Raw genomic sequence first — 22,611 nt, 5'->3', positions numbered from 1 at the left:
AGTAGCATATATCTGGTTATTTCAGATGTAAACATCTTTGAAAGCCGGTACCTAAAACACCATGGCTTGATTGCCATAACTGGTATGGAACAGCTCTCATAACATCTGAATGCTCAACCCAGCGTGATTTATATATAAGTGTTTGCATCTGTGCTTGTGTAGCTGTGTAAATATAGCTCTTTTCCTACACATATACTGTCTGAAATGCCATATATATCTAAGATTGTTCCAGCATTGCTTTTTAAAAGACAACAAATACTTTAGCAATGTGCACAATATAAAGCTTCTTAGTTTAATGTGAAACTGACTACACTTAACTAAATTCTCTGTGATATTACGACTTTTGCCACACATTCAGGTTTACTGATTAGCAAAAATAAGGTACCCTTCCTAAAGAAAATGGAGTACAGACCTCAAATGTGTTTCTAAAGCTACTGCACTTTATCAAAGTGAATAATTTAATTTTGATCTGTATTGATAAACTTCAGTTGTCAGGGGGATCAGCAGGATAGAGAACGTCCAGTGCCTAAGGCCATGCATCTTTACAAATTACCCATGGATTTGGGTGCAGTGTTGTATCCTTTATCAGGGTAGCTTACTTACTGGGAAAGATAATGGTTTTGGAGATTCGGATACTTTTTCAGAAACCTCAAATTGGGAGCTAACTTGGGAGCATCCAAATTAGACCATTCTGTCTGTTTTCTCTTCGCCTCCCACATTGCTCATAGCTAAGTTTGTTGTTTTGAATGCATTGTTAGGCTGAAAGGGATAGATCTGGAATTTTATTTGTCCCCAAATCAGTTTGCACCTTTGTTTCTTTGAATCGGTTACTTAGTATAAAGATAAACGTGGAGTTGAAGCAACTGGTCATGCAGCAGTTGTTGCGAGACTGCAGACAATGGGGAATAATTCTGACATCTCTGATCTTGAACGTGCTTTCAACTTACATCAAAGCTTGATGCACACCAGCATCCATGGTCTTCCATTTACTTTTTGCTGCCATTCACATTTTTGCCTCTACCATATGAGAACAAAAGGAGTTTAATTTCCCCTCAGTGTCTCTGCTTCTCCTTGCCATTGATTTCTTGTGTCTCACTTCAGCAACTAACATGCTTCACATCTAGTGGTTTTAGTTTTACATCTGAAGAATTATTAGGATGTAGTCCAAGCAAGTACGTAGTCCTTAGACCCTGAGGTATGGAAGGGGCAAGAAAGATGGTGCTGTCCCAGTGCACAAGGTTTTTTGATCTGGAAGGGTGAACTTCTCATGAGGTTCTTGTAACTAATACTGTGCATAAAAGGAACTGTGTGGTGCAAACTGGGTAATTGGTTAATTGACCAGGAACAAATTCTTCCTGCCTTGGAGAGTACAAGTACACACTCCAAGGCCACCAGGTTACAATGGTTTAATATTGAATTAAGTCTCAATGAAGGTGGTTTAAACAAATGTATACTACCTCAAGACTGGAGCAATCCAAAGTTGTGCATATGGTTCACATCATAGTCTTAGCACCTCATTTGCTGTGCATCTATATCATTACTGAGAGATTTCCAAACTGTAATTCCTCTTATATATTTCCGATGAAAACACTGGAGCTGTTCAGCTGATTAAATGTCTGCAAGCCCAGGCCTCTTCAACAAAGGCAGTATTCTCTTTTTTCAATAAGGAGGGTTATAGAGATGGGTTGAAACTTGGATCGTTGTCTGCAGGGATATCATATAACATGTAAGGCAGGTGAGGCAGAACGATGAGACTGAAGCTTCAGAGCTGCAAATTGTATAAACCCAGTCTAGCTATACCGATGCTGAGCTCTGCCAGCTGACAGGACTAAGAGCTGCTTAACATATAACGCTTGAAAATGCACTTCTTGTGACAGACCGTGGCAATAAATACTCTGTGGGGTTTGCTCATCTGTTTGTTTTAAGGACAATGAGCTAATCACATTCTCAGATATTTTATGTCTGGATTTGGACGTACATATTCTTCATTTCAAACAGTAAACCTATATTCAAAACCATTTAAGAATCTCATTTGGTGTGGTACATTTTTCTCACTAAACATGCTGTTGTCTTCTACACTACAGTTATGTTACTGCACCTCCATCAGAATTATTCCATGATGCATGACATTAGTCTATGCTCTGGAGTCAGTGAGAATGATCTAGCCTGTTAAAATAGGATCTCCAGAGTTAATACAGAGGAAGGATCAGGACGTAATCTTGAAACTACGGTTCATTTAAAGGCTGTTTTGACGGAAGTATTCTGCTCTCTACTGCCAGCTTTCTTCTCTAGAGCACAGCTAAATATTAACCTTTATCTCTTCATTATTTGATCTCTCATGGTTTTCTCCATCCTTGTATGTCCACCCTATAGAAGTTAGCAAAGGCAAGAATGAACAGTGTAGAGATGATTTTTGGCTCTCTTTGATCATTCTGTTTCACCTTCAAGCCTCAGTTCTGCGCAAAGGTCAGAATTATTTGACAAAAAGTTCCAATTCAAATTCATATTTATTAAACATTCATTTTCAGCCTCAGCTATAGTCTGCAAGCAGTAATCTGGCTTCAGCCTCTGGAGAGGTGATAGTGGTTTCCTCACAGACATGCTGTTTCTGTGTCAAATTATTATTGTAATTACCGTGCTAGCTTTCAGTTACAATAGATTAAATCTAACTTTGGTGGAATTAAAAGTACACTCATGTAAAGTGTATAGGGGACACTGAATGTTCTCTATAATGTGGGAGCTCTGAAATCCGTAGAAGACCCTCATGAGGTTTCTTACATGTGTCCTAGTTTTTAGTTTGAAGTTCTTTGACTTTACAAGTACATAAACACAAAAAATGCAAATCCTCTTTATGTTCCTCCAAATCACTGAAAAAAAAAGCAATCCACTGAGCTGTGTAAGACACATTTACTCAAAACAGCAAAGAGAAACAAAGCTGACCTCTTACATGTTAAACCAATGCTAAAGCCCTAAAAAGTAGAGATGAAAAAGTCAGATGAAAGAAAACTACTACCACCCACTAAAGTCAACTGCTTTTAATGTGTTTTGGACAAGGACTGTAAAGGAGACCTCACACTTTCTCTTTTTTTTTCAGTTTGTTTTCAGATTATTCTTAGGTGTCAAAAGATGATCCTGGAATACCTCAGACCCCTTGGTGAAGTCAGGGGAAAGTGTTTTTGGTTTGGTAGTGTTAGCAGTAAAAAGTAGAGCTGTAGGTAACTAGACTAGGACTTTGTCAAAAGGTGACTAGACTGAGACTTTTGGACTTGTTTGCAATTGAAGAGTAGAGAAACAGTTGCCTTTTTTTATGAAGACCACAACGACGGTTGTACTTTTAGCAAGATAGTATGGGATCCACCTGATTTAATAAGATAATCATGCTGGGCTCCTTCCACAGTCAGTAGAGATCTACCCAGTCCAGAGAATAAAATCCTTGGTACAACTTATTTCATTCTAAACAAGATATTTAAAATTGGTCAGATAAATCTCACTTTATGGCCTGTTCTCACCACTGACTGCAAGGCTGGCATGGGTCGACAAGGCAAAGGGCATACACCCATATTGTAAACTTCAAAAATTAGATGAGATGGAACTAAATAATGACTTTGCTGAGAAGCACCCATGCTTATTCTGTCTGGATGAGGGAGGTGAATGAGTCTACTTGCACACAGTGGATCAGGGCCCGCAGTCACTGTGGCAGGATGGAGTTGTATAGTCTGTTTTCTGCCCACAGAGGAGTTCAGTTTTCCAAACTGTTTATATCTGATCTGTAACTCCAGGGTTTTTGTAAATGTAGTTGGTGTTTTGGCCAGGAAACAAGTCTAGCTTCAGGAAATTCTTAGCTATCGAGTAGCAAGGAAAAGAAATCCCCCAAACTATAACAATATCAGCTGTAGGTAAGTAGGCATGTAGCATAAATAATAGATGGTATGGCTCAATTTTTCAATTTTTTTCTCTCTCTCGCATACAATCTTTCTACTTTCACTTTGATTAACTATTTACTGTATTTTCAGTACTTTATTTCATTGATTTGTTTCTACATTCCTTCTCCTACTACTACATGGTTGTCAATCCTATTTGTAGTGAGGTTACATAGAATTACTTGAGCAGGGTGCACAAAGATTCTTAATGAGGCACAGTTTTAATTTGCATGAATCAATTTCTACCTTTATTGTGTTTCCCAAAGGATTCCCCTTCAGCATATTTAGAGACAACCCACAAACTCTGTCATTCCCTGTGTGCTATTAGTGACCTAAACCCAGAACCCTGATCTTTTTCATTACGAATCTACATGGCCTTGGTAATAGAGCATAACTTCATTCCCCTGAATCAGCATGTTTATTTTACTTCTCTTAAGCACCTCTGAGAAACCTACAAAGCCTTTAGAACTGAATTGCAACTACCTTTGCCTCAAATTTGTGTACTCTCTCATTTGCATTAACTTGCCAGACGTCAAGGTGTTCAGTCTGACAAGATGGTCTTCAGCCACATCATACATCACTCATTTAATCCTGGGAATGTTTAACTTTTTCTTTCCCCTTCCACCCTAGCACCCTCCCTCTTCCTCCCAGATGCAGCTGCAGTCCATGCACAGGACACATGCGGTGAGACTCAGCTTATTTGCCTTTAGCTGTCTAAAGTCTCGTATTTACTCTAAGCAGTCTAGTCATCGTCTATGGTCAAACTGAGAGACCAGGGCATCTCCGTAAGACAATGCATCCCGTATGTCTTAGACGCCTCTGTTACACAGGTCAGCTCAGCCTCTGGAAGTGCCTGTTTCTTTCCATGACTTACTGAGTTAAAGTTGATAGTTCAGTTTAAATTTGTCTTAGGTACATATAGTTAGATGTGACCGATTCCATTCTGTGTGTGCCTACAGACATCTGAGGATCCTGCCCTAATTAATGTAATGTTTTGATATCCATAATCTTGTTTATATTATTTTTCTCTTATTTAGCTATTTTTTCCTCCTTCCCATTTCTTTCTGGTTCCTGCCTCCTCTGTCTCTTCTCTCTTTCTCCCTTTCCTTCCACCAATGCTTCTATTTTGATAATAAATAAATAAATAAAATTAAAAAACAGTGGAGAAAAAAGGGAAGAAAACTATCAATTCTGTACACTAAGGATTTGGGATCACTTTACAATATCTAACTCTATCTAATTTTACAATATCTAATATCTATCTCTAATCATCAGAGAGATGATTCTACGTAAATTAGATAGGATGGCAGAAAAAATGCTAACAGCACTAGAATGTTAATGTGTTCCTAAGAAGTGCTCCAAAGTTCTTCATCACAAGCCCGCATGTAAATATCCCCTCATTGGGTGGGGAGCAGTAGTCAATTCTTAAGATACTATTTTAAAAATCAGATCTGTCCTTTTTGATAATTCTAGCAAATATCAAGTGCTGTCATGTTAGTTCTACTCACTAGAAAAACCTATAATGAAAATCAATCCCTGCCAAATAAAACAGGGCATAAGCAGTAAAGAAAACACGGGTGGGGATTTTCTTTTCCAGATTACCATGGCAACATTAAGCCTGTCACTGAAGAACACAATCCCTTACAACACCCCATGACTAAGAGTTTTTAAAGTGATTATTGATTTTTAGATGTTTCATTTTCAGGTTATGTACCTTAAAATGCCTTCATAAGCACTGCCTTTCAACACATGCTGAGCAGCCCTCTTGTGGTAAAAAATGGTCTGATAAAATGTGTTTCAGATCAGGTGATCAAAAAATGTGGGACACTCAAAATCCATAGTCACTTCTGAAAGTCTCAGTCATAGTAAAAAGGAACTATCTCTAAAAGTTCCCTCCTTGTTTTTAATCAGTCTTAGCTGACAATTGATGAACAACTCAGCCCTGTGAAGAACAAAGACGGTGCAAAATTTTATCACAAAAGTGATACTGTAAAAAGAACAGTCATTTTCATATTTTCTTCCTCAGCATCATCCAAGAAATGAGACTCATTTTGCAAGTTGAAACATGATTACTATTTCTATTTGCTGGATGTGTGCATGCCACAATAGCGTATTCTTTCCAGTTCATGCTATAGTCTTAAATAACAACGCAGCCGTCAGGTTTAGATTACCCAAAAAGAAACAAAACAAAACAAAACAAAACAAAACTCTAGCAAATGGGATTGGCTTAAAGGAGTTAACAGGAGGGAGAAATTTAACCTGTTTTCAGTTTATTCTATTTTACTGTTCAGCTTATAAACTGCATCTTCCATCTATGGCTAAGTGAACACAAATCATAGACTGTGCCTATTAGCAGAGCAACAGAAACTGTTTGATTTGTTTGAATAAAGTTAGATGTTTGCCTTGTAGGCAATTGCTTTAAAAAATCATCATATTATCCTTTATAGTCAACGGAGATTTAGTCAGGGTAGCCAGTGGTGTTTGGTGTGCTGTTCATCCCATCCTAAAGTGGACAGCTAAGATAGATCAGATATACCCTTACCAGTAAGTGTGTATTTCTCTCTTGGCTACTGATTCTCTCTGTTGATTCCCAAGGGACCAAGGATGTCCAGTTTACTTAGATTTTTATACTGTAAATATCCAACCTTCCCTGAGGTGAATGCCACCAAAACAACCATGTGTTGAAAACAAAACAAAAGTCTCCCTTCAAAAGTCGACAAGAAATTACTGTTTTCAATTCTCATGGTTTTCAGCCTACCATAACAGATACAAAATCCCTGTCTCTCAGATCTTTCAAAATACCTTCCCATGTTGTTTCAGATTACCCTTCTTGACAGCTGATTTGAATTAGCCTCTCTCTAGCTAGTTGTAAATGTAAACATCCCATTCTCCATAGCACCTCTTTCTAGAATATAACACGTAGAAATCATGGTCTTGGTCCATAGTATACGTGCCTGCTACTTTTACAACCGCACCTGTTTTAGTGTGTGCGACAAAAGATAAGTGGTACCTCTGAATTACCAATCAGACGTGTAGTTTCCATACTGAACTCCCCTCCCCATGCATCAAGGAAGCTGGGCGAAAAACTGCTTTGGTGGCCTTACTAGTAATCTTCACTAAAAAGAAGGGATCCACACTACCTTCGGTACTTACACATGAAAATGAGGAACATCTGATCCAACTTCATCTTAGATTAATCTCCATCCTACAAGTTTATGTTACTATTTAATTGTTCTCCACAAGCGTGCAGTCAACTTTCATTTAATATATTGTTCTGTTACCCTTTGTACAACACCAGACTGCAAAGGTCATGTGTATTTTGGATGCGTAACGCTGCCCGCCTGCCTCCAGGTTGTTCAATCTTTGGTTTGTCTGTGAATCAACACATCACAATTGCTAGCGACAGCCAGTGCATTTTAATTTTTTTGTTTATTTTTGCTTCATTCAAGCAGCTGGTTTGTGCTGTAATTTCATTCTGTCATGTCCGCTTTCCATCTTTGTGATGTGTCTTATGAAATGTGTTGAAAGTGACCTACCTTGGCCTGTTCACAATATGCTGAAAAAAATGCTAATCTTGTCATATTTAGCAGCTGCGTTCAGAAATGCTACTGTAAGCCTAAGAGGGCTAACCAGCACTCTTGCAAGATGTCAGAACTATCAACCATTACCCTGTAAGTGTACGCAATCCTGTGACATTACTGTGTTTGTATGACGCATGTTGCAAGTAAATGAATGGATATTAGCAGAGGGGTAGTAACCAGAGACCAAGCATTCATTTAGTTCTTGTTGCATGTAGAATTTTTTATTGTTGTTCTGTGCTTTTGCCGATGCACCAAGAACAAGAATATTAAGGTTATTTTTTAAAAAAAAATTGTAATTATCACTGATGGTATTTATGATTTTGGGTAGTGTCTGTATAGAAACTATTAATAGTTACTCTTTATTATACGACAAAGAGGTGAACGCTGGTCATACTGAGAGTAAATGTTTCACCTGAAAATTTGTTAGAACAACAGGGGCAGGGCAGGATTGAGTGAAACAGACTCTCAGGTGTAAAACAATTTATGTCCTTTGAACTGAGCGAAGTTGTGTTAGTGTACACCCAGGGTGAGGAAAGGCTGATGTTAACCTAATATCAAAACCTTATGTGTCAAGTCAGAAGTCTTTGTCAAAGATTTACCTATGGAGAGTGAGGCATCTAGAAAAGTGAATAAATGCCGTTTAGTCTAGAGACATGTGAATTAATCACTTTCTCATAGTGCCCCTCACTCTCTGTTACTTGCACAAGAAGCCCACAGGATTTGTTTAGATGAGGCGTACCTTTCAGAAATCTATTATACAATATGTTTCCTGATGAACTTTCCCCTGAATTTCACAGCAGTCTTATCAGTGCAAATCAACACTCTCACAGATGTCCTGCCACACAGATCCAACAGTCCAGCATTTTGCTGAAGGATACTTAGTAGTTATCTTTGACATCATTAAGGAAAAAAGGTTGTTTTGTAACTTACAGCTGCATATTTTATGTTCGTTAGCTAGAAAAAAAAAATTTAAAACAGAAATAAATTTCCTCTGTGATTTTTCTTCAAGGTATTTAAGAAATAGACCAATGAAGATGCTCAAAAGATTCAGTCAACAGACTGACATTGTGCAAAAGCAGATAGAGAATAGAAGAATAGTCAGCAGGTCCATATTCTACCTTGAGAGAAGCTTGAAGTCTAAGAATAGTTCGGTAAAACTAGGACCTACATTTAGGAGGAGATAGTTTGAAATATGAATTTCACTACTTAATCTACAACCTCATGCAGCACAGACTTCATGTTGGGCCTTTGCAGAGAAACAAATTTCACATTAAGTAAGGGCAGTGTTTCAGAAAGATGGGAGACTGACAACTCTCTAAGGTGAAATCCTCTACCTAGTCAATGGCAAGAAGAGTTCAGTCTAAACAGAAGCCCAGAAAAACTCTGTACACTGCCAAAAAACATAATTAAACCTTATTTTTTTGTGTTAAAATATGAAAGTCTCAGTAAGCTTCCACTGCTTTTCAAGTCCTTACTCTGAAGAAGTGATTTATGCATGGGAAAATTAAAAAGCTGTAATGAATTACTGCGTTTAGATGTTACATCAGGTCTTTGAAAGTGATCCTACAGACCTAACTAAGCTTTTGGAAAAGACATGTATTTGTCAGGGAGATTGCTGAGGTTCCTGAAAGTCACATTAACTATGTTTACCATCCTTTTGATAAAATAGATACTTTTGTTTATTAAACATGAGCTATATTAAGCATTTCATGACTAATGACATCCTGTATCTTCACGGTTTGCTCTTTATCCTTCTAATTGGAATATTGTCATGAATATTTTTGTACGTATTCATCACTGAGTTATGGCCAAAGAGATGGGATTCCTCTAATGTAAACTTTACAAGCCTACAGTGCAGCAATTTATATGACAAACTCAGTCCAGATTCCCTTTGTAGTCAATGGAGAGGTGATAAGGCCTTCCTTAGGCACAGATGATTCGTCCTTGTGCCTAAGTGCCTGTTACTCTTCATTGACAATAAAGGGAATGTAGGTGTGGAATTAATTTACCTAAAAATAGATGTCATCATTAGAGACATCTCATAACTTTAAGCTAGTTAATATATACATCAATAGATGTATTCAATACATACCCATGAGATTTACAACAGGAATCACCTCTTCTTAAAGAAGTGGTGGTAGGCATCTACAGGGCAGGCATCTATAGGGCAATGCCCTAAAAGTGCATTTTTCTCTGCATTGGCTTTAGAGACATCAAGTTAATAATTTTGATATAGATACCTACAGTATGTATGTCCAAACCTTGGTGAGGTGAATGTTGTTCTACATGACTACAACAGACATTGATGTCTTCACTGCAAAAGTTTATATTTCATCAATTTAATTTCACTTAAAACTCAGCATTTAAACTGAACATTTCTCTTATTTTGAAGAGGCCTAAATAGCAAAACAACAACTACATAGTCTTCCTTCAAAGACTATGTTTTGAAGATCTTTTGCTTCTTTTGACAGTCTGTGAAATTTTGTCTCAAAAAAGTTGTGCGGTGAGAACCTCTAAGACCAAGGCAGCAAACTCTTTGCCAGAGTAAAAGTTATTCTGTATTTTATCCTTAATAGCACACAGTGTCATCTGTCAAATCTTATGTAAGTTACAACGGCTTTTTTGAGCTACACGGCTTTGCAATTAGTCCAACAGAAGCAGCTACGGTCCCAGCAGAAATGGCACAAGACACATCTTCAGTTCAGTGGAGATACCTGGACCTGATGGGAGAGTATGCTATAAGCTACAGTTTTCACCTGTCTCTCAGAAACAGCAAAAAGAATGACAACCACAAATTTCCTTACACAATTGCTTCTGCAGCTTCAGGTCCCCTGATGTAGGGGACCCATGTTTTCTGACGGTCTCTTCCATTCATTCCAAATGACATCATCACGTATCCAGCTCAGCAAGTTCTTACAGTTGTATCTGCAGGTTCTGAATCTAGAAATATATCTTTGTTACATCCCCTTCACAGAAGCTGGAAGAACCTATTTAGACCATTTAGAACTCATAGTTCCTTGTTCTCCATTGCACAGTTGCTCAAAATATTTCTTTTTTTTATCTGATGTACAGTTACTGTGTTTGTTTAGATCACAGCATTAACTTGGCTTTTAGGAACTTGTTTTAAAATGCAGAATAGGAACACACTGGAACATTCAGTAGAAATCACTGGAAATTCTACTCAGCAATGCAATGTGATGTGCATTTTCATTTCCAATTCACGCCCAGTTATGTCCTATGTAATATCCATAGACACCTCAGCAGTATCCTTAATAACTGTGGATGTGCAAGTGTAAAATAAAGACATGGTTCCTTCAGATACTGGTCAAAGTTAGACAACCTTTCTACTTTCTATTCCTTTTACGTTAAAGGTGTTTTTCCATAACTCAATAGAGGAGCGAGGAAAAACAGAGGACACCATTACCTGGGTCTTTGCTAACACTTTATGGAAAGGCCACTTTCATAGCCATGCTATTGGAGAAAATCTTACGTTTAAACTGTTTTTAAGGAAAATAACAGCTGAAAAATAGAATGTCAGCCTCAACAAAAATTGAAATGCAACTAGCTTTTTTATAAAGTAACCTTAAGACATTCCTCTACCTGTTGGAATGTAAACAAGGTTTTTGCTCGACATTTTGGAGAACATATCTCTTCTAAACAGCCAGGTGAAGCCCAGCTGAGTGATTACTGTCCTCAAAACTTTGGGACCCATCCCCTGAGTTTCTTGCTTGTCTGAAAGTCTGTGGGAAGAAAAGAGGATGAATATCTTTGGCTGTTACACTCCTGAGAATTTTGCTGTATTCGTTAACATCTTCATTTCACTATTGCACATAAACTTACATGTCTCACAGGTGCTGCTTTAAGTCTTCTTTCTTCCTAATGCTCTTGAAAAAACACAGTTCATCGTCATCCACACAGCCATTAGTAATGTCTCAAGTTTTTCTTATAATTAAAATCTTCTTTTCCTCTTTATAGATCTTAATCATCTATAAACTTCAGAATGTGTTACTTTTTACATTTCATGTATTTTCTTCCTGACTTTTATGACAATATTGAAGACAGTATTCTCAAATAAGTTGATGATGACATTATATTTCAAGATCCTACAAACTAATTGTATGATTAATCAGATACAATTAATGCCAGAAAACTGACAATAGAAAAAGTCTTCCTCCGCATCTTTCCCAAAATTAGTTTCCTATGACTGCAGAGAGATACAACATACTAATAGACAATTCTAGTCTGACTTTTAAATCAAAATAGCATTTATCCTTTTGTTGTTGTTGTCATTAATTCTGAATATAAAAGGTAACTGATTTTGAGAGATGATACTTCTTTGTCCAGTTTACTACCTTCATTTGATTTTTTTTTTAATTCCATGTCTAGTTTAAGACTTAAGTTCTTTACATCCTTTTTTGTTTATGGAGATAGTATTATTCTACAATCTTTTCCACAATGTTTCTGTTCTTTTCATTAACCTGATTACACGTCCATAGAGAAAAAGGACTAGATGGGACCTTGAAAGGTCTTTTAGTCCATTGCACTGGGTCACTCCTGTGTCGCTTACTTTTTTTAGAGATCACCAAAGTTGGAGAATCTGTATTCTCTTCATCAGCCTGTTCCAAGGTTGTTCCTCTCCTGTTAAAAATCTTTTGGTCAATGTCTAACTTGATAATTCACAAGATAATTCACAAGATAATTCACATGTCCTCTGGTTTGTGGGTCTTTCACGAAGACTTGAGATTTGGTGCGCATCGGACTAATGAATCATGTGTGTTTAGTACAATCTCAAGGCAAGGGTTGTGATGTGTTTATCACAAAGTGACACAAAGTACGACTGAGGGACACCAGCGATGAACTGATGTCCCATTTCCAGTTTAGTACTGGATATAACATCATACATTCACACAGTTCTTAGAGATGTATTAATTAAGTCGTCGCTTTCAGTAAGACAAACACATCATTTTTGGGGTATTGTTGAGCATGTATTAGCAAATTCAAACGTGTCTACAATATGCCATATAGATATAAGCAGAGTGAACATATGATTTTGAAAAAGTATGCAGCTTTTCCAAAAATCTTTATGGCTTTTTAGGTTCTTTTGTCCTCCATCTACCTCCTTAACTTACTTGAAGGAAATCAATCATATTTTTTTCCCCTTGACAATGTCCTGGAGGTTATTTTAGGCTAATTTATTTATAATAAAGCACTTGCCTTATTTTCAGATCAACATTTGCTTTCTCTTGGGTCTTTTTTGCTGCTCAATCAGAAAATGACACTGACCAAAACAGATGCGTAAGTCTTGGCTGGACCCCTGCTTTTGGGGAGTTTCATCCATACTCAGTTAAGTGTTTATAGGTACACATACTCATTTCCAGCCCTTTTGTTTATACCTGCTGAGTTTGATTTCTCTCTAAACCCTCTTTATTCTGATGCAATGGAAATTAGTTACACCGTGGAATTACACTTAGGTTTCCAACAGTATAAATGAGACCGAAATGAAGACCTTGAGGAATAGTCATGAGTATAAGAACATACACGGGGGTTTTAGCGTTATTTGTATTGCTGTTTTTGGATTTCTTTGCTATGCAGAAATAAATTCACACACACACACACGCACACACAAAAAGTGATTTCAAACACTCCACTGGGATTAAGCAATTGAGTGAGAGGTTTATCGTTGTGTTATGGTAGCAGTCTGAATCCCTTAGCAAGATTACCGTCCTCATGTTTGGCGTGGTAGAAAAAAACCCTGCTTATAATAAGGCAAATTAAAATAACAGTACAGAGTATTAAGCATTACTAATGTGCTATTATTGTAGCAGTGTGAAGAAGTGGGAGCAAACTACAGTGTGTGTGAAATCACTGTTTAGGAACAAATGGGAATGTTGTATATTTGTTTGTATAATTATACAGTGTATGTATTTCCCAAATGGGAGGCAACAAAATATTTTCTGTGTTTTCTTCTTTAATTAAAGTACAAGTTGTTTATTACAAGGCTGGATTAAAGTTCTTTCACTCTGTTATAACAGGAGACTGGCTCGCTCTACACTGCTGCTTATCCCCTTGTTTGGAATTCACTACACGGTGTTTGCTTTTTCTCCTGAAAATGTCAGTAAGCGGGAGAGACTAGTGTTTGAATTGGGACTGGGATCTTTCCAGGTGATTATACAGTGAATTCTGCTTTTGTTAAAAAGAAATCTCTATTCATTATAACTACTTTGCATGCACAGTTCTCAGACTGTGTGTTTATTTATGTATATGTTCTGTATACTAGGATTTTGGGTTTGTTTTTTTGTTTGTTTTAAATCCAGCTATTTTGTAGCATTTACTGAAGGATTTGAATTACATTATTTTTTTTCTCTCCCATTTACCTAGGGTTTTGTTGTTGCTGTTCTCTATTGTTTCTTGAATGGGGAGGTAAGACTTTTAATATTTAACCTCCTCCACTATCCCCATCCCATTTCCTTGTGGGAGTAACTGCTATTCTAATCCTTCACTGTAACTCATCATCTACCATATTGCCTAATACCTTAGGCTGAATCTCACATTGTCTCAGCAAAAGAAAGAGGATGTGTGATGTCTTTATTAAACCAAAACATTGGCCTTGCCAGAGATGATGGATCAGATTAATGCTCCCTAACAGAGGTAGGAACTGTACTGGGCTCTTTGGTTATGTCATCCCAGGTGCAGAACTTTGCGCTTGTCTTTTTTAAGCTTCATATACCTCTTGCTTGCCCACTCTTCCAGCCTGTTCAGTTCTCTCTGTAAGGTGGCTCTCCCTTCTGACATGTCCACCTCACCACCCAGGTTGGTGTCATCAGCCAGCTTGGCGAGGGTGCTTTCAATCCCATCATCCAGGTCATTTATGAAGATGTTGAACAGTGTGGAGTCCAGTATCAATCCCTGGAGGACCCCACTAGTGACAGGCTGCCAGCCTGAGTAAAAAACATTGTTCACCACCCTCCGAGTGTGGCCTGTTAGCCAATTTCCTACCCATCTTGCAGACCACCCACCCAATCTATATCTTGCCAGTTTGCCTAAGAAAAGGCTGTGGGAAACAGTGTCAAACGCTTTGCTGAAGTCCAGCTGAAGTCCACTGCTCTCCCCATGTCAACAGAAAACATTATTTTGTTGTAGAAGATGATCAAGTTAGTCTGGCATGATTTGCCTTTAGTAAATCCTTGCTGGCTTTTCCCAATCTCCTGCTTCATTTGGTTTGTGATAGTTTCTAGGTCTCCTTCCATTATTTTCTCAGGGACTGAAGAAAGGCTAATGGGTCTGTAGTTTCCTGGGTCCTCTTTAGAATAGAATAGAATAGAATAGAATAGAATAGAATAGAATAGAATAGAATAGAATAGAGCCTCCTTTGAGCCCTTCTTGTAGATGGGTATGACATTTGCCCTCTTCCAGTCACCAGGGATATCCCCTGATCTCCATGACTTTTCAAATATTATACACAGTGGTCTTGAAACACGTTGGGGTGGATTCCATCTGGTCCCATAGATTTATGTGGGTTGAAACCCTGCAAGAGGCCATAGACCAGACCTTCCTGCATTACTGGTAAGTTGGCACATACATTGTCATAACTACTTGATCCTTTGACTTGGGGTCCAGCTGCACCAGTAAAGACAGAGGCAAAGAAGATATTGAGAACCTCTGCTTTGTCAGCATTATTAGTGACTAGTTTCCCTGCCCTATTTAGCAATTGGCCTACGTCTTCCCTGTGCTTCTGCTTACTGCTCATGTATCTGAAGAACCCTTTCTTGTCGTTCTTGACTTTTTTGGCCATTTTCAGTTCTAGCTGAGCCTTAGCCTTCCTGACTGCATCTCTGCATGCCCTAGCAAGGTTCTTGTAGTCCTTGATGGGTATTTGGCTGCCGTTCCATAGCTGGTATGCTTCTTTTTTTGCTTTTAAGCAAAAGCTCATTGTTAAGACAGCTGGTGTCTTGTTCTGACCTCTTCCTTTCCCTTTGTAGGGGATGGACTGCTTTTGTGCTTCCAGGAGGCTGTTCTTGAGCCTTATTCCCAGCACTCACAAGCTTCTTTGCCCTGCATGGATGCTTCTCATGGAATCCCTCGCAGCTGGGCTCTGAGCATATTGAAATTGGCTCTTCTAAAAGCCAGGGTCTTTGTCCTACTACTGGTCTTCAGTGTGCTCAGCAGCCCTTAAACTGCACAATGTTATGATCACTGTATCCAAGGCCACCATTGGTAGTTACTTATGTTGTCAAGTAAGTCTTCTTGGTTTGTGAGCAGTAAATCTAGCAATGTGCCATTCCTAGTTGGCATATCCAGCATCTGTAGCAGGAAGCAATCCTCAATACACTGCAGGAACCTGATGGAGGACTTGTGTACCACTGTGTTGTTTTCCCAATAAATGTCTGGGTAATTTAAGTCACCCATGAGAACCAGGTTCTGTTGGCCTGAGGCTTCCTTAAGCACCTGAAGTAAAGTTTCGTCAGCCCCATCATCCTGACTGGGAGGCCAGTAACGGACACCTAACAAAAGATCTCCTTTGGTGACAATTCATCTAATCTTGATCCAAAGGCATTCAACAGAACTTTCGTGGTCTCCATAACTCACCTCCGTACACTCAAATTTCTGTTTTACATAAAGTGCAACTCCACCTCCTCTTCTTCCCTTCCTATCTTCCCAAAAGAGTTTGTAGCCATCCATTGTGGTCTTCCAGTCACGTGAGTTTTCCCACCAAGTTTCTATGTTTTCTATAATATCATAACTCTCTGACTAGGCGCGGAGCTCCAGTTTCTCCTGTTTGCTGCCCAGACTACACGCATTGGTATACACAAACTTGAGGTGACTGGACTTAGGGTTTTTGCCTTTGGAGAGGGTTGGGGGAGCATTCCTCACTACTCTGGTAGGTGAACTCATCCAGTCTGCTGCTTATGAATATGCAGATGTCACCACTTTGGACACTACCCCCCAAGTTCATTAGTCTAAAGTACAATTCATTAAGTCAGTCAATCTGCTAGTGAAGATTCTGCTGCCTCTTCTAGGTAGGTGTATCCTATCTCTTCCCAATAGGCTGTATTCATTGAAGAATATCCTATGATTGTAGAAAACAAAACCCTGGGAATTACACCAGCCATGAAGCCAGTTATAAATCTGCATGACGCATCGACTTTACTGCTATCCCTGACATCTGCTATTCAATCACTGCTATTCACTGACATCCCTGCACTGCTATCTCTGACTGGCAAGACAGAGGAGACAATCACTTGGGCATCTCTCCCTTTCACTTGTGCCTCCAGGGCTCTGAAGTCCTGCTTGATCTTGCCCAGGCTTTGCTTTACGATGTTATTGGTGCCCACATGGAAAAGAAGTAGGGGATAGTAGTCTGTGCTTTTAACTAGTTGTAGCAATCTCTCTGTGACATCCTGGATCTTGGTTCCTTGCAAGCAGCAAACTTCACTTGACCGTGTATCAGGCCAACAGACGGGTGCCTCAGTGCCTTAGCAGAGAGTCACCCACTACTAGCACTTGCCGCTTCCTTTTGCAGCTTTTAGTATGTGCTGCTGGTACAGTTTCTCGCTGTGAATATTGCTCAATGTTTTTGTCTGCTCACAAGGCTCAATAACTGTTCCTGGGTGGTATATAAGAAGAAGGGGAGTGAAGCGATAACCTGTTTCCATGCGGTCACCAGAGACCATGGTGCCTCCTTCTCCAAGGTGCTGTCTGTTCTCTGTTGAAGCTCTTTGTATGGTATTCCTTGGAGGTCAGTGCCACAGGGCCCTAATATTTCTTCTTGCAAAGTCTCAAGTAATACTTTATTTCCTGTTCACCGTCCCTAACACAGCATAGCCTGCTAACTTCCTCCTGCGGCTCCTCCACCTGCTGCCTGAATGACTCTACCAGAGCCCACCTTGAGCAGGTTGGAGCTTCCACCCTCCTCCACCCAGGAGGTAGGGTTGCAGTCTTTGCATCCGTCCACCTGGACAGCAGCTTCCCTGATGGGAAGCTCTGTCTGGGTGGCTGCCTCCACTCTTCCCAGGCTAGCCTGGCTAGGTAGCTGATTCCTGCCTGGTCTCTACTACCATGCTTCCAAAAACCTCAAAGCACTGCCTAATAATCCCTTCTAATTCCCTGGAGACCTCAAGCTGTTTGGTAGGCTTGCACAGCAACCAGCTAGCTCAGGTGACCACCAGGGCTGCAGCCTAAGCCTGCAGATGAACAAAGCAGGCAGCAGCCCAATAACTGGCAGAGTGCACAGTCCTTCCTGCGCGAACTGTCACACAAACTGCTGGTGCCGCTCTCAACAGATGCCGTGCCCTGTTGCTGATGGTACACCCAACAGATGCCACGTCCTATTGCTGATGCTGCTCCCAACAGAGGCTGTACCCTGTTTGCACTCCTGGTTGGGTGCTCCCCAGGAGCTGGTTATATGCGGCTTCCCTCAGTTTGACCTGGCCATGGGGACAGCTGGCACCACCCAACTGTTGCCCACTCCCCTTGTGAGATCTGACTCCTGCCGGCCGGTGCCTCCACACACAGAGCCCAAGGGTGTCAGATGCCCAGAAACCCGCTCAGACACCCCTCCGGGTACTTTGCGAGCCTCATACTCGTCTCAGCACATGGCAACTGCTGCTGCTGCTGCTAGCGTCAGCTTCCCATGTTTGTTTTTTTTCCAATTCACCTGTTCTGATCTGCAAATTGAAATTCCCCTGCCTTTGTTTATCAGACTGAATACCTGAGACAATAGTTTTCTGAATTAATGGAAAAAGACTCCCTCCTCAAGGCTGCCTAAGAGGAATATATACAGTTCATCTATTCTCTCCTCTACTGATACACATCTATTGTGCAGTCCAACAGAAGACTTCTCCTAAAAATCACCTTCTTTTTTTCTTTTCAAGGAGGCTGAGACCATTTATTTCTACCAGTTTTAGTGCAGTAGGTGTTCTGTGCTTGTTCACATACAGCGTGCAATAGCTGGTCTTTAGTACAAAAGGTCTCTAATTCCTTGAGCCAAGTGATTCCTTCTCAGATAACCATAACAATCTCTTTAAGTTCATTAAACAATCTTATAGGTCATCTTTGCTCATGGGCTTAACAAGGTGACTGTTAAAGGACTCATAGGTAAATGTTAAAGCATTATTCATGGCTCAGTCCCATGTAGCTCAGAAGGTGAATTCTGGATCATGCCTTGCTGGAATTAGTGCCTGCATTCATACTTCACCAGCTGGCATTACTGGATATCCACCTCTCCCACCTACAACTGTTGTTTCATCCATTCCATGAGTGCTAAAAGAATAGCCAGAAGGTCTTGTCTAAAACCAATATGGAGATAAGCACCTCCCAAGGTAACACAAACAGTGTGTCAGATTCCTGTAACCCCTTGGAGGGGGGGGAGCTGTTCTTAGCCAAACTAACAAACACAATCAGATTAATTAAAACCATTTTACCTCTCAAGACATTAGAGAATGACTTGTGCTTCCACTAAATTACTTAGGGTAAGAAAGGCTTCACCTTTGGTATATTATACTGTTACATATGCAAACACTATTTTCTTTTTACAGAGGTAATATACCTCCATACTCTATCTAATCTATACCTACCTATACGCTAACTAAAACAGAATTTTAGAGGTACTAGAAGGAGAATCTAAGTTTTCCAGCTGGACTTTTCCTCCCTGTAGTTAGTGTCCAATACAGTTGAAACACTTGTTTAGCATTTTGACATATACTGATCCATTTTGACAACTGTACTAGTGTAGGAAGATCTAGTAATTACTATTAAAGACAAGAACACCTTTGACTCAGCAGCTCATTGGAGACTGCAAAAACATATTGAGAAAATATCTCTACATATTTCCTTGTTCTTATGCTTTTTCATTCAGAAATATGCTACAGGCTACTGTCAGGAATGGGTAATAGATTGAGTCTGACCTAGTATTATCTTATATTAAATCCTTACGATCTTATGTATATATGTACAAATACGCACACCTAGCAAGATTGCCAGGAAATTGGTGATGAATGAAAAGTAGAAAAACTATAGAATTTTTTACTTACTTTCTAATTGGACTTCTGACCACGGATTGTTTTACTGTTGGTGATTTACTGTGGGTGCCTATGAAAACAGCTCAAGGGAAAGGAGGCTGTCATAGATATATATGAATCCAAGAGCTGTCATCTGCTTAGAGGTGATCTGAAAGCAGGAGGCAAAGGTTTCAGTAGACACGCATCCATTAATGGCAGGTGAGAGACAAGCTGCCTTTGTGGACAGGTTATTTCATTACTGTCTAGTACCTTTTGGTTGCTGGTTCCTTTGACTCCTTGTTATGTATTTGGTACTGCTCATTGATGAAAACAGGACATTTTTTTCCAAGAAGCTAGCTAAAGAATCATGTTGGAGTTAGTGTTGAACAGGTCTTCTATGCACCTCGGGGCTGATCCTAAATTATCTGAAGTCAGAGACACAGAACTCAGGCTGTTATTCCCACTGCATGCTGGACCTCTTTCAGACATGGAGAAGTTACTTCAGATTTTGGTGAAGTAAGGAGATTAATAGTAGTCTTAAAAATTGTTCTTTCAAATTGTGGGGGTTTTTTCTAAACTTGATAATTTGTCAGCATGTCCTCGAGCGGCTAAGTACATAAAAAATGACCTTTTGAAGTTTCTCCCTAAAGGTGCAATCAGAAATAAAGAGAAAATGGAGGAGCTGGAAAGTCAACCGGTATTTTGCTGTGGATTTCAAACATCGTCATCCTTCTCTAGCGAGCAGCGGAGTGAACGGGGGGACACAACTCTCCATTCTGAGCAAGAGCAGCTCTCAGATTCGGATGTCCAGCATAAATGCGGAGAACCTAGCGACATGAGCACCTAAGGAAAAAATATCAATCAACAAGCAAACCAAAAACCATCCCTTTAAAAAGAAAAAAATCATCATTTTGGTGGTGGTGTAGGTCTCTTCCTTTTCCTTTCCTTTCCTTTCCTTTCCTTTCCTTTCCTTTCCTTTCCTTTCCTTTCCTTTCCTTTCCTTTCCTTTCCTTTCCTTTCCTTTCCTTTCCTTTCCTTTCCTTTCCTTTCCTTTCCTTTCCTTTCCTTTCCTTTCCTTTCCTTTCCTTTCCTTTCCTTTCCTTTCCTTTCCTTTCCTTTCCTTTCCTTTCCTTTCCTTTCCTTTCCTTTCCTTTCCTTTCCTTTCCTTTCCTTTCCTTTCCTTTCCTTTCCTTTCCTTTCCTTTCCTTTCCTTTCCTTTCCTTTCCTCTTCTCTCCTCTCCTCTCCTCTCCTCTCCTCTCCTCTCCTCTCCTCTCCTCTCCTCTCCTCTCCTCTCCTCTCCTCTCCTCTCCTCTCCTCTCCTCTCCTCTCCTCTCCTCTCCTTCCCAACATTTCCTTGATGTTGGCAGAGGTGAAAAAGCAAAGGAAATGTGTATATATATATATCTTTTTAACAAACACTGTAAATACCCAACTGTACTCAAGGCCATTAACAGAAAAATGTTTAAAAGACAAACAACAGGCCAAGCCCACCCACTTACATTTCAGAGCATCTGCAAGTAATCTGTTGTCAGTCAGAAGTAACACGTGATTGCTGTGCAGTTGTGATCCTTGGTTGCCAAACTGATACTAATCTGTGACTGGACATGACCATTGTTATTTTTCAAATTGTTTTCCATTTTGGTTTGGATTTGCCTTCTTTTTTTCCTAGTCAAACATATCTTAGCCTGTCCCTGTCTTTTGGTGTGTGAATTTCTGCAGTGTTTCTCTTTTGAGTCTTAGGATGGAGCGAATATTCTTGGGTTAATCAAACCAGCCGATTCAGGAAGAACTCCAGAAAATTAAGTTCATGGCTGGATTTAGTCAGATGTTCTGAGTGGACTTAAAGAAACTGCTGTGCCAATGTGAAGCTGCATAGCTACCATCAATCAGTGGGGGGACTCCAGGCAAGAGAGATGGGATCAGCTGTCTTTTTATGTACCCAGGGACACTTCTGAGAATGCTTAATGTTCTAGCTAAGCTGTGAATTTTCTAAATGGGCCATGCAGTTGAGATATATCTATATTTTTGGCATTGACTGATCGATCGAGAGATTTATTGATTGGATTATTTGAATAATAAAAAAACCTGTCCCCTCCCTCCCACGTTAAGAGCAAAAGTTAATTCCAGGATGGCCTTTCCCTCCAGATAACCCTGAACCATCTGCATCCGTGTCCAAACATGGCATGTTTTTGGGTACTGCTGTCTCACAGTGTGGTGCCTTTGCAACCTGCTTGACTTCTGTGTGTTGACTCTTCCCTGCCAGAGCAAGAGGCACAAGAGGGATCTGGCATGATCATCTTGGAAGGTAAAAGTCATCTGCATTTGGTGAGCAACTAAACTGAACAATAAGATGGTATTGAAGGAAAAGATAAAGACTTCGGATGACTTCCCACACCTGGCAGTTTCCTCTCTCTTTGGATATTCTGTTTGTTTAACCACCAATGGTCTTACCGCTTTTCTTTGAGAGGAACTAAAATGTTCTTTCAACCTTTGCCTTGTAGTTAAAGCCACGACTGGTACATATCTACTTCAATCAAATGTCGGTGATGTCAATTCTTGAAAGTCTTTATACAGTGCATAAAGGCTTTGAGGAGTGTCCTAGCGCTCACTTTATTTTGGATTTATGAACTGATATATATATATAAATATATATATGTGCGTGTATGTGTATGCATATATTAAAAAACAAAAATGAAAATGACATTTTAAATTTGAAGTTTTGAACTGAAACTAATAGTAACCAGGAAATTCAAAATTCAGGCTTGTTCTTTGGTGTTAGTTGACATGATCATGAACTAAAAAAAAAGCGAAAGACTCCAAATTTTAGAGTCAGTTGAGTGTGAGCTTTTAATTTCACTGGTTTTTGTTAGTTTAGGTAAACAAAAAGTTTTAATGTCATTTTAAGCATAGGTTTTTAAAAATAATGCTAGTTTCCTTATTTTTAAAAGGAGAAAAAAAAGGTCAGAAAGTTGTGAAAGAAATATTAATAATAATACTTAACACTTATATAGTGCTTTATGGGACATAATCTGCTCTTAGTTGTAGCAGTGTAAATGAATGTAAAAATAATTTGAAACAGACAGAAATGTTGAGATTGACTTCATATTTTTACA

The 22,611-nt window shown here is 39.4% G+C and overlaps 1 protein-coding gene across 5 annotated transcripts in view; it reads left to right on the top strand.

The window, feature by feature from the left end:
• Positions 1-20,527, top strand: part of ADCYAP1R1 (ADCYAP receptor type I) — a 153,966-nt gene extending 133,439 nt beyond the window's left edge. For 3 of the 5 annotated variants that reach the window (XM_075492268.1, XM_075492264.1, XM_075492265.1), the window contains 3 exons: positions 13,534-13,663; positions 13,880-13,921; positions 20,135-20,527. In XM_075492268.1, coding sequence (XP_075348383.1) covers positions 13,534-13,663; positions 13,880-13,921; positions 20,135-20,344 — 382 coding nt within the window. In that variant the 3' untranslated portion in view covers positions 20,345-20,527. Of the gene's footprint in view, positions 1-7,507; positions 7,592-13,533; positions 13,664-13,879; positions 13,922-20,134 lie in introns of all 5 variants that reach the window. The other 2 variants (XM_075492269.1, XM_075492266.1) reach the window with 2 other exon arrangements.
• Positions 20,528-22,611: the final 2,084 nt, after the last annotated feature.

This window comes from Mycteria americana, chromosome 2 (assembly GCF_035582795.1).
Source record: "Mycteria americana isolate JAX WOST 10 ecotype Jacksonville Zoo and Gardens chromosome 2, USCA_MyAme_1.0, whole genome shotgun sequence".
Taxonomy (NCBI): Eukaryota; Metazoa; Chordata; class Aves; order Ciconiiformes; family Ciconiidae; genus Mycteria; species Mycteria americana.
The sequence above is the reverse complement of the archived record's forward strand: the minus strand, read 5'-3'. Positions and strand labels throughout refer to the sequence as shown.